This window comes from Echiichthys vipera, assembly GCF_963691815.1.
Source record: "Echiichthys vipera genome assembly, chromosome: 13".
NCBI classification, from domain to species: Eukaryota; Metazoa; Chordata; class Actinopteri; order Perciformes; family Trachinidae; genus Echiichthys; species Echiichthys vipera.
In genome coordinates, this window is record NC_139838.1 from 26,836,009 (window position 1) to 26,848,337 (window position 12,329).

Consider the following 12,329-nt stretch of genomic DNA (forward strand, 5'->3'; position numbering starts at 1 on the left):
GGAGCTGTGCTAAAGGGAACGTCAACAAAACAGTCAGGGGAGGTCGTCTTGTTGCTTCCTCCACTTCGGCACCATTGATTGGTTCATGTTAAACTCTCTGGCTGCTGCTCTATTCCCGTGTTCTACTGCGTGACTAATGGCCTTGAGTGTAAACTCTGCGTCGTACGCGTGTCTCTTAACAGGAGCCATTTTGGGCTCTTTACACAAACACACACATGGAAATGAAACGGCACGCTTCGCGCAGTCGTATATCTCAACATGCACCGCGCGTTACTTCTTCTACGGGGAAAAATAGAGTCGGAGGCTGCTCACCGTAGTTAGAGACCTGTTGTGGCTCAATGTTGGTCCTTATATAAGCGCACCGGATTATTAAGGCGCACTTTTGAGACATATGAAGGTTTTTAGGTGCGCCTTATAGTGCGGAAAATACGATACTTTAAGATAAATACACCGTGATATAATAGCGTTACCGTCTATGCTTCAAATTACACCACGATATACATTTTAGGCCGTACCGTACAGCCCTAGTGTTTGATGCCTGTTCACTGAACGTGTCCTGTCATTTCACTGCAAAGTTGACCCTCTCTGTGTCTCCTTATTTAGTCCCCCCTTTCTCCCATTCTGTCCCTCTGTCCCCAGTAAGGACACCGGTTCCAGTTTACTGGGATCGATCTGTTTGTCGTCCAGCTCCCCGTCACCCGCCTTCTACAGCGAGGCCAAGATGGTGAGCGGCGGCGGCAGCCTGCTGAACGGGCCGCTGTCCTACTCGCAGTCCTCAGACAGCATCAAGGTGAGAAGGTTACGACACACGCACGCACGCACGCATGCACGCTCGCACACACACACACACACACACACACACACACACACACACACACCTTCCTGTGATTTATCACCCTTCTGCAGAAACTGTCAAAGCAGCTTAGTGCAATAATCACTGTACTGTATATAACACTTTAATACACTTTATTTATTAGTATATAGAGTTTGTTGGAAGATGATGTCCTGTAAATGTAGGTGGATTTTGATTGGGTGTCAACGTTTCTGTCGTTATATCGTTGCGTTAAGGACGAAGAACAGTTTTCTGATTCTCGGTGTGGACGGCCCTTTACTGTTATCTTGGAACAGGTTTTTTAAGGGATTTGAGAATTAGTAGAAACGATGTTTTGCACGTTGTTCTGTTTACAAAGATCCAGTAAATTAATCTCCACAGGCTTTTAATTTGCATGCAAACACTCTCCAAACTGCTTCCACTATGATTTGACTCATTGTGCCAACAGTGAGATCCATGTGGGGATTATTACTGTGGTTGTTATTGTCTAATCGTGAGAATCATGGAAGAACAGCAGTGAAGTGATTAAACCGAGCGGACTGAACACGTGTTTGTTCTGCAGCTTCTGTCTCCTTCAGTCGACCTCTGTGAGGAAACGTCACGTGTGTAACGCCTCATTACAGCGGCAGGAAACACACTCAGTGTTCACCAAAATCACATCGTTTCACTCCTGAGAAAGTTGTTTTCCAATCACACACTTACAACAAGTTACTGAAGGTGTGGCTGTGGAGAACTTTACTGACAAAGCAAAAGGGTGCAGCATCAGTGTGGAGCATCATAGCAGCAAAGATTGATGTTATTCTGTGCAGAATGAATTACCAAAACATAAAACTTAATGGTCTTAAAGTGAGATCTTTAGCACAGTAAATGGAAAGAGTCTTGTCTTCTCATGTGTGGAGAAAGAAGATCAGAGAGCAGAGCAGCCTGAGTTATTAATAACTAACAGAAACATTGTAATATTTCTCTCCCTCTCTCAAACTCGGAAGCACCGGCGCAGAGCTGCAGTCCTTCCCTCTGCTGACAGTTGTGCTGCTATAACGTTTGAAGTTGTATAAAGTTTGTTTGTTGGGTCGAGCGGTCGATTAATGGTGCAGATCAGCTCACACACACACACACATGTGCGCGCCAGACGCAGGCGCCTCTTTTGCTCCTGGGGCGGCTCTACGACACCTTCGCTCGGTCTGTGTGACTGGACAAAAAGATGGCGTTCCCTCATATTTCTGTGTGAAAACGCAGCGGTTTTCATTGTGGCATTGAAACAGGAAAGGCCCTCCCACACGCAGGTCGAAACACAATATCGTCCAATATCTCATTGTCTTGCTGTCGGCTTCGGGCTGTATGGTGTATTTTATCGCTCCTCAGCTGCGTCTGTTGTTACATCAGGAGCATCTTTGAGGGGACGGGGGACGGGGGGTAAACAAACAACAAAAACAAAAAGGGATTTCCATGACAACATCATCACTGGTGCGAGTTCCTCCGCAGGGGCAGGTACGATAACCGTGAGCGCACAGTCCGCTAGAATCTGTTTTCCCATGAGTCTCCTTGTCTGTCCACATCAGCCCCAGGAGCCTCTGAGCAGCCTGAAGTCCATGGCCGAGCGAGCAGCACTCAGCTCAGGGATGGAGGGAGACGTGCCCTCCCTGCACCTCACCCCAGGTAACACACACACACACACACACACACACCAACACACCCGCACATTCGCACCTTAATAAAAGGAGATGGGTGGTTGCTACAGAGCAGAAATAGAAAGGCTGTAGTTTAATGGAACAAAATGTCATCTCACCTCCCACTCGCAGCCTCCTCTGAACAAAAACTGCTGATGATATTATCAGCCCTGACTCAACTTCTCTCTCTTTGTCTCCCTGACTTCAAATCCCGACTCCCTCCCCCCTCCCGCACATCCTCTCTCACTCCCCTACATCCTCGATTTCCTCCACCCTCTCCCTTCCATCTCCCCTCTGTCGCTCCTCTACCCTTTGACTTTTAAAGTCTCTGTCTCCTGTTTCTCTTCAGACATCTTTCCCAGCAGCACTACGGCCCCCTCGGGCCCGCCCTCAGCACCTCAGCTCTCGCTGTCAGAGGTCAGCATCCCCCCCTCATTGGGGGTCTGCCCTTTGGGGCCGGTTCCCCTGTCCAAAGACCAGCTCTACCAACAGGCCATGGAGGAGGCGGCGTGGACGCACATGCCCCACCCGTCCGACTCCGAGAGGATCAGGTGCGGTCAAATATTTACATTTTTAAAGCAAACGCGTAATAAAATCACAAGGTAGATGATAAACCTTCATGCAGCACAGTTGGAAAAATCATTCTTTGTACTTCCTTCAGTGTTTTGTTTGTTAGCAGCAACAGAAGATTGTTTTCATTGTTGTTTCTCACTCATTCATCGGTTTGTTGTTTGGTATAAAAGGTCAAGAAATGGTGGAAACTGTTGATCAGTGTTTCTCAAAGCACAGAGATGATGTCCACAAATGTCTCGATTTGTCCACAACTCAAAGATTTTACGTTTACTGTCGTAGAGCAGAAACAAAACAGAAAATATTCCCATTAACGTAGAGCACTGCACAGTCTGAATGAAGCTTATTTTATACAATTTTTATTACAATTAAAAGACAAATGTGTTAGAATTTGATTGAAAATTCAATAAATCCAAATAGAGCTGCAACAATTAGTCTTTGATTGACAGAAAAATAATTTTTGTTAATCAATAAGTTGTTAATGTAATGTTTTATCTGCGTAAACAGACTTTTCTAAATCCTTTCTAAAGCAAAGATGTAGAAGAACTTTTCTAAAAGTCAGGAATAATTAGGATATAAGGACTAAGGTGGACGTCACACCACAGTCTGTATTCTGTATTTAGTGTTTAATAGAAGCACCAGTGTTGTGGCGTTCCTACACACACAATCAGAGAACGCATCACACTGTAGCTACAGTGCGGTCTGCCCACACAGCTGCAATTGACATTTAAATCCAAGCACTCCAACCCTCTTGTCCAACAGTGGCTGTTGTGTTTTACAGTCAGAGAGCGACACGCACACACACATGCACACACACACACACACACACAAACACAGAACCTGCAGGGATTTCGTCATCCGAGGTTAAAACCAGATCATGACGTCGACAGTCGAATGAAATAAACACTCGACAGGAAAATCTTTGTTTCACGTGTTCCATAGAAACAGAACTGATGTCCAGCGCACATGAACTGTTGTTTATATTGCTTGTTTATAAGTTATCCCATCACATGAAGAGGCATCCGATACTTTAACTCACCACTTCTCAAACGTCCTGCTGGTTAGTGGGACACAATGATTACCTCTGGTACCCACTAAACTCACAGCCCGGTGGAAACTGAACAGATAAACTGGGTTTGTCACAGATCTAAAAATCTACGGTTCGGATGGAAAAGTGCATCCGTGAGGAACTCGGAGTAGAGCCGCTGCTCCTTTGCTTTGAAAGGAGCCAGTTGAGGTGGTTCAGGATCATCTGGTAAGGATGAACCCTGGGCGCCTCCCTAGGGAGGTGTTCCAGGCACGTCCAGCTGGGAGGAGGCCTCAGGGAAGACCCAGGACCAGGTGGAGAGATTAGATCTCCACACTGGCCTGGGAACGCCTCAGGATCCCCCAGTTAGAGCTGGTTAATGTGGCCCGGGAAAGGGAAGTTTGGGGTCCCCTGCTAAAGCTGCTGCCCCCACGACCCGACCCCGGATAAGAGGCTGAAGATGAGATGAGATGAGACAACCTCCGTGAAATGACTCGCTCATCAGAATTTGATCCATTTGGTCCGATGACACTTTGAAAAAGTCTAGAAGAGCCGCACGATCTCCATCAGTCTGAATATCACTGATTACACTCACATACATTCATTAACACGAAGTGTTGGTTTGATTGATGCCGTATGTGCTCTCGTCTTTTCACTTGTGTTATAATTCCTCCTGTTGCTTCTTTGCATTGCTTCTGTCCCTATAACGCCCCCTGTGTGTGGTTGTTACAGGCAGTACCTGATGAGGAACCCGTGCCCCACCCTGCCTTTCCACCACCAGGTGCCACCGCCCCACTCCGACACTGTAGAGTTCTACCAGAGGCTTTCCACAGAAACCCTCTTCTTCATCTTTTACTACCTGGAGGTAAGCTGTGCAGTTTACACACACGTTTCCTCGATCATGTTTCAGAGTTTGAAGATAGAAAATGATGCAAAACAGCAGTTTAATCCCCAAATAACTCATGAAATGTGTTTGAGGATTTCTTGAAATCTGCGCCTGAACCTCAAACTGTATTTCCTGGACGTGTTCTTTCTAATTAAAGTCTTGTTTTGTCGTTTCTGCTTCTCTTCTCTGAAGGGCACTAAGGCCCAGTATCTGGCAGCCAAAGCCCTGAAGAAGCAGTCATGGAGGTTCCACACAAAGTACATGATGTGGTTTCAGAGGCACGAAGAACCCAAAACCATTACGGACGAGTTTGAGCAGGTCAGCGTCACATCTTTGACCTCGAGTGGAGAGAGAAAGAGCATGCACACACACACAATCACCCTTTCCTGCCGCTGTTTCCAGTCAGTTTCCAGTCATCTCTGTGCGTTGTGAAAAGATCATAACAGGCTCTCAAAACATCGATGTTAGACAAGTAACCCAGTGCAGACATTTTGGAATTTAGCCGTGCACATAAACTGCATTACCAAGCAATCACGGTGCAGGATGGACAGCAGTTAGTGCAGACTTGATATTCAAGGTGATGGATAAAAGCAACAATGTACCATGTGGATTTTAAGGTGCAAGAGAGAGAAAGGTGCATGTCAGTGATAAGTCACTTTGAATAATGTGAGTTTATTCCCTGAGTGTTGTTGTGCAGCGTTGTAGAGTCTGACGGCAGCAGGTAGGAATGATTCCCTGTGCCGTCTTTAAGGCAGCGAGGTTGTATGAGTCTGCTGCTGCTCTGAAGCTCCTCCAGGGTTAAATAAATGGTTTGGTCTTTAGCAAAGCACAAAGCTATTCAGTTTAATATAATATCAACCAAAGAAAAGAAGGAAATCTCCATCTTTGAGAGGCTGAAATGAGCTTTTTCTGCCACTTTTGCATGAAAAACTAATGTGACGATTGCTCAAAATAGTTGCTGATTACTTGTCGATCGACTAAAAGTTGCAGTTTTAGATGAAAGTCTGCTAAAGAGGTTTGAATTCTGCGGTCAAGGTAGAGTTTGTTTTGACATATGCAAGCGAGGACCTATGAAACGGCTCTGGCAGTCCTCCTGCAATAACTGTAACTCAATAACTTTAAACGATTTTAAGCAGCAATTTCCTGCATTCTGGTGAATTTTTAACTTTCCTGCATCGATTTATGGCGGGAACGTCTTTAATTTTATCAAAGTAAAAGTCCTCGGCTACATTCCTGTTTTTGTTGAGCGCCTTAAATATTCAGGGAAGAACGTAACGACTGCAGTAATGAAGTGAAATTAGAAAAAACCACAGTACAGTAGTCATCATGTCTGCTTTAACCCAAAAATATCCTCTTGTGCTTGGCTTTTAGTACAAGGATCCTGTTTCTCAGCCCATGTTTGATTAAAGTTTGCACATTTTTAAGACTAAACTGTCAAAATATAAACGTCTCGCTGCGGATCAGAAGGTGCATTTTTCCCCCACAGTATGAAAATGATCATCTCATTCTCTGCTGCGGAGTTACTGAGCAGTCGAATCATTTATCATTTCGCCGCGTATGTTTGTGGCCAAGCCAGACAAAGCATGCTGGGAGATGCTCATAAAAGATGCGTTTGTACACACGTTAAAGGCCCTGACGCGCCAGACCCACAGTCGGGCTGTAAGCGAGCAACTGTCGCTCTAGCTCTCGCAGCGTGTCCACGCACCGTTGTCGACTTTTGGGCCGAACCGATGGCAACCCAGCGGAGCGCGTCGGTGAGAGAGATCACTCCGACAGTTCGGATTAAGCAACTAGAAAACGGCACCGACGACTAAAGTCAAGAGGTGGTGCGATGGAAAACTGACTTCAGGTGAGATGATTTTATCAGCAGAAACAGTTCGTGGTTGTTTGTGTTATCGTTTACTCTCCTGTATAGTAAATATCACATGTTCTTTCAACGTCCGGTCGTGTCGTTAATGTGCGTCTTGAGTCCGTCCTGTCGGTCTTCACGTGCGCTGCCGCAACAGTCGGTTTTCGTTGCCACTTGTTCTGTCGGGTCGGTGTGTCCGGGCCTTTAAGAGCTTTTCTCCTAGAGCAGGTTTAATTGTCCGAACCACCTCAACTGGCTCCTTTCAACTCCTTTGCGTTGAAAGGAGCCAGTTGAGGTGGTTCAGGATCATCTGGTAAGGATGAACCCTGGGCGCCTCCCTAGGGAGGTGTTCCAGGCACGTCCAGCTGGGAGGAGGCCTCGGGGAAGACCCAGGACCAGGTTGAGAGATTAGATCTCCACACTGGCCTGGGAACACCTCAGGATCCCCCAGTTAGAGCTGGTTAATGTGGCCCGGGAAAGGGAAGTTTGGGGTCCCCTGCTAAAGCTGCTGCCCCCGAGACCCGACCCCGGATAAGAGGCTGAAGATGAGATGAGATGAGGTTTAATTGTCGTCCTTTTGTCTATAAATCACCTTCTGCATTTGAATTCCTCTCCAGGGAACGTACATTTACTTTGACTATGAGAAATGGGGCCAGCGGAAGAAGGAGGGCTTCACGTTCGAGTACCGGTACCTCGAGGACCGAGACCTCCAGTGACCTGCTGAGAGGAAGACGGACAGACGTACGAGGAAGTGAGAGAGGGACAGACGGATGAAGAACAAACGAATAAAGAAGGGTGCTCCGCCTGCTGACATTCCTGGATTTGACCTCAGCTCGACGGGGAGATGTTCGGGATGGAGAGGGGCCTCCCTCTGACCCTCCAACCCTGCCTCATCACCCTCACCACAGCTGTTATTACTCCTCCCACCCTGTCATTCCTCCTCCTCCTCCTCCTCCTTTCCATCATCAGGTCTTTTATTTCCATATTTTCCTGAACTGGAACTCTCTTTGAAACAACAAGACTCTCACAGCGTATAATCAGTCTATCGTGTGCTTTTCCCCTCTGTGTTAACTTCTTCTGTTGGCTTTAAAAACGTGTGCTTATATACGCCCCCCCCCTTTAAGAACCAAAGATGATTGGTTAACCGTAAAGTACAAGCTTTTGTCTTCTCTTAAACAGACAAAGAGGTAAAACCCACGCTACAACACGTCCGCAGCAGCAGGGCAGGATTCACGCGCGACTTTCAGTTTTTCTCACTCCAGACAGAAGCCGAGGCGGCGATCAGAGGGGGTTTGAACTCACGCGAGATCAGTACAGGAACTTAACGACCCTGAACCCGTAACTGAACCCGTAACTGAACCCGTAACTGAACCCGTAACTGAACCCGTAACTGAACCCGTAACTGAACCCGTAACTGAACCCGTAACATCTCTGCACAAACCTTCGGATGTGCGCCCTAGCTGCCAGTTTATCAAGAGTCCCACTGGAGCTAATGAACTCGCCACTGAATGAACGTTTTTGAAAAAGTCGAAAACGCTTCAAACCCCATGACAAACATTTTTATGCGTTGTCTAATTTTTTTTGCTGAGGTGCGACAGACGATGGAAAATGTGCTGCAAGTATGAACTTTCTTTTGCATTCACGTTCGATGACTTTTTAAAAAGTCTGCGCCCTTAAAGTGATAAAAGAGGTGCAGCAGGAGGTCGAGGCCGGCTCCAGATCTGCTCTCCGGCGTCGCTCGGGCGTCGGGTCTCGACTTCTCTCTGCTCCACCTCTGCTTCTTTTCCTTAGTTCCTAAGTTTCTTCTTACTTTGCTGCTGGATTTAGTTAATACCACCGGTGTGTGTGTGTTACAAACACACTCCTTCCCCCTCCAGAGTATCTGAACTTTAACGGCGCCTCCTGAGCAGCGCAGACGTTTAGCTTCGAGAACTCGCCCTCCAAAAGCGGCGATCCTGCGGCGACAGCTACACCGTAACGCCACGGGTCGTTAAGTTCTTGTAATGGTACGTTTCCACAACGGCAAGGTTGTTTTTGTTTTCTCACGCTCGATGGGCGCGTCACCAACTGTCATTTAAGTCTCAGGCTACACTCGCCTACCACCACGATCGGACGCTTCCCTTGTCGGCGCCCAGATTTAAAAACCGACCGACGTGGCGGCTCATTTGGAAACTTCTCCTGATATTTCAAAAATAAGACACGTCATACCAGAAATAAGTAGCAGACTCCATCTTCATGTTTAGATCGTCCACAGTTTGAAAGATTTCCATGAGTTTCCAGAGGCGGCGAGTCTTTCTGGACGCCGTCGGCATTTTCCCTAAAACATCCCAGAGCTCAACTTTATGCAAATGGGGAGCGGGCACCTCGACGCCTGGAGACTGACGTCGACACTGAATGGGAAGCGGGGGAAATGGCGTTCCTCGTATACACGTTTACCATCTGTGTAAGATTTGTTTGGAGACGACAAAACTCACTAAACAAAGTTTGGTGCGAGAATCAGGTCAAAAAAACGCGACGAGCCTTTCGCTCCGGCGTCCCCGCTGGCTGGCGATTGTGACCTTTTTTGTAGCTAAAAACCGCTCTCCCGCCCTCCTGGTGCTGCCGCAACAAGGGCTTGTCGAGCTTCATCACCTCGAGCCTCGCAAACCGACCCTCCAACCAGCGAACCTGCCTCGACCGTCGTAGACGTGACACCGACACACCTGCCGTTCACCACCAGAGGAGAACACACACACCACCACCACCACCAGCCACATGTGGGTAAAAGTTGTCCGTAGGTGGCACCGCACCGCACCGCAGGCTTCTCTCGCTCTTAATCCTCTCAGAGTTTGTATTCTCCCGGAGCGGCTCGTTTTGTGAATCCTCCGGCCGCTGCGGTGTAAAAATATCCTGCCCTGCCTCCTCCCATCGAGCCACGGTGGAGGAGTGTGAGAACACAGCCGGAGAAGTGTTGGTAGTAACTGTCTTCTACCCGGTGGGCAGTGTTATGTCACAGCACTCTGAGAGGAAAGGGATCAGAAGTGATACGTCAGGGTTACATTAAGACTTCTGCGTTCACCCATCCTTCTTTAATTCACCCAGGTTGCAATTTCACAAAACCTAAACCTCGTGTTTTCTCGTCATGCGTGAAGTTTTGGTTTTATTTGTGCGAGCGATCTCTGCCTCCACTTCCTCCGACACAATGAAGGTCATTTTGGGAAATACGGATAGTTGCTGTAGGAAGGTGGAAGAGAAGATCGACACTACTCACGCGAAGCTGCAGCCAGTTAGCTTAGCTTAGCATAAAGACTGGAAACATGGGGAACAGCTAGCCTGGTTCTATCCAAAGATAACTAATTAACACGTTCAATGTTGTCAGCGTAGAAATAAGAAGTTGCGGTTTTACGGAGGGTGACGTTCGGGATAATTTCTTCGTTGGAAGCATCGACTTCCTGGGAAATCGTTCACGTAAAGCCGCAAAGAATAGTTTGTACGTTTAGTTTTCCCGCTCTGTTTCCAATCAAACAAAGTTTCAGATTCATTTCCTCTGGGTCCGGTCATCGATTCATCGCTTCATCCGTTCATCTCCGCGGTTGCTTTTGGATGCGTTAAAATCCCGTCTCCAGACTCAAACTCGCGTCACGCCGCTGCAGACGTTAATCTGTAAACAGGTGACGAGTGTAGACGTCGTTTGTAGCCCGAGAAGTGTCGACCAATCATGTTTGAGCGCGCAATCACAACCTCAATCATTTGCTTTGTGTTATCGTTTAATCTGCTCGTCACCGTCACAGTCGCCGTCACAGTCACCGTCTCTCACCGCGTCGGCGAACTTATCGTCCCGCAGAAATCCTTTTGCGTCTCAAAACCTGCACAAATAAAATCCGAACTATCCGCACGACGAGACGCACACGAGGAAATGTTGCCGTCAGTATTTTCTGGGGGGGTTGAGCTGATGCTTGAACACAAAGAGCTCCAGCAGCGATCGTTGTGAGCGTCGTGGGTGTTGGATGCTACCAGCAGCTGGATGGACAGTGTGTTAGTCTCCCACCCGCCTCCCTCCCTCCCTCCTCTTCTCTTCTCTCCGTGCTGAAGAGCACAAACAGAGCAACACCAGCACTGCTGCCCACGTCTCCTCTGTCCTCCAGCTTCATGTTTACACGCTGCAGGTTCCCACCGGGCACACAGTAAACACACACACACACACACACACTGCCCAGTTCTCACTACCAACGAGTCGTGAACTCCGCTGCCGACACACAGCCTCTTTTTTTTTTCCCTTATTGTTTTTGTTTTATCACCCAAACATTCACTTTTCTCACTCGCTCCCTCTCTTCCGTGTCCCTCCCTCCTCCTCCTCCATCACCTCCACCACCTCCTCCACCTCCTCCTCCTCCTCTCTTCACGCCAGGTAGATGTTTCCTTTATTTCTCAGGAAGTATTTGATAGATCATTTTATGAGGAAATGTATCCGCCAGCAGCTCCCGTCGCCACCGCAGCACAACAACAACAACAACAGCAGCAGCTAAATAACCTCCCCGACAGATTCGTACCAACACTTAAATTTGAACCAGTCATTTGGGGAAGTCGCTCTCTCGACCGGCCCGTGGCCCCTTTGCCGTTTCACCCAAAAGGCTTTTTTTTTTGTTTTGAAAATGCAAAATATTATCCTCCAATGTTTGGAGCAGCACCTGGAAGAGAGACCATCTTTACGTTTCGTGTTCGTTTGGATGTTTGTTTGTTGTTTTCAAACCCGGAGGAGAACGAGGAGCCCTGTTCTGTTTCTCTAAAGATCAGGAACTTCTCAAGAGGAGTGTGAGGTGTTTTTATAGCCAAACACACACACACACACACACACACCCACACACACACACAAGCTGTACACTTACCCACTTGACTGACAGTCCTGCTTTTAACCTTTTGGGTTTACTTTGACAAGCGGAGGGGACGAGAGGTGGATCCCAGAGCCCAAATGTGAATCTCTCTCTGCCCCTTTGACTCAAGTGTTGTATAGACTCTCATTCTTCAAACCTCTCCTTTTGTTTTTTTGTTTTTTTGTTGTTGTCGTGAGACAGCATGGAATTATGACACTTGCAAAGTGGCGCTGAAAAAGTAAATAATGACATAACCATGAATAAAGGATTGTAAAATATTAATAAAAGAAGTACTTTTCAGAAAAACTGGAGTGGTGCCGTGGTTTTGTGTTCGGTTTTAAAAACGTTTACATAAACAAACACAAACAGACGGACGGGGTTAATGTCAAGTTCATCCGTAAAAAAGAATCAGACACGGCTCATTTATTGTTTTATAAGGTTTTATTACGAAGGACAGACAGGAAATGGGGTGAGGAGAGAGGGGGAGACCTGCTCAGAGCCCAGTTTTAAAAATAAACAGACAGATGGCACCACCACCATCAGCAGAGACCTGCACACAGGACCACGGCAGCAGGCACCACCACCATCAGCAGAGACCTGCACACAGGACCACGGCAGCAGGCACCACCACCATCAGCAGAGACCTGC

At 47.4% G+C, this 12,329-nt stretch overlaps 1 protein-coding gene across 9 annotated transcripts in view; it reads left to right on the forward strand.

Annotated features, from left to right (window-relative positions):
* The window catches only part of LOC310955734 (CCR4-NOT transcription complex subunit 3-like), a 36,816-nt gene extending 24,882 nt beyond the window's left edge, over window positions 1-11,934 (forward strand). For 3 of the 9 annotated variants that reach the window (XM_083925733.1, XM_083925735.1, XM_083925734.1), the window contains exons 14-19: window positions 604-790; window positions 2,392-2,488; window positions 2,825-3,050; window positions 4,829-4,961; window positions 5,175-5,300; window positions 7,449-11,934. In XM_083925733.1, the coding sequence (XP_083781859.1) occupies window positions 604-790; window positions 2,392-2,488; window positions 2,825-3,050; window positions 4,829-4,961; window positions 5,175-5,300; window positions 7,449-7,547 (868 nt within the window). In that variant the 3' untranslated portion in view covers window positions 7,548-11,934. The remainder of the gene's footprint in view (window positions 1-603; window positions 791-2,391; window positions 2,489-2,824; window positions 3,051-4,828; window positions 4,962-5,174; window positions 5,301-7,448) is intronic. The other 6 variants (XM_083925736.1, XM_083925741.1, XM_083925737.1 and 3 more) reach the window with 3 other exon arrangements.
* The last annotated feature ends 395 nt before the right edge of the window (window positions 11,935-12,329 follow it).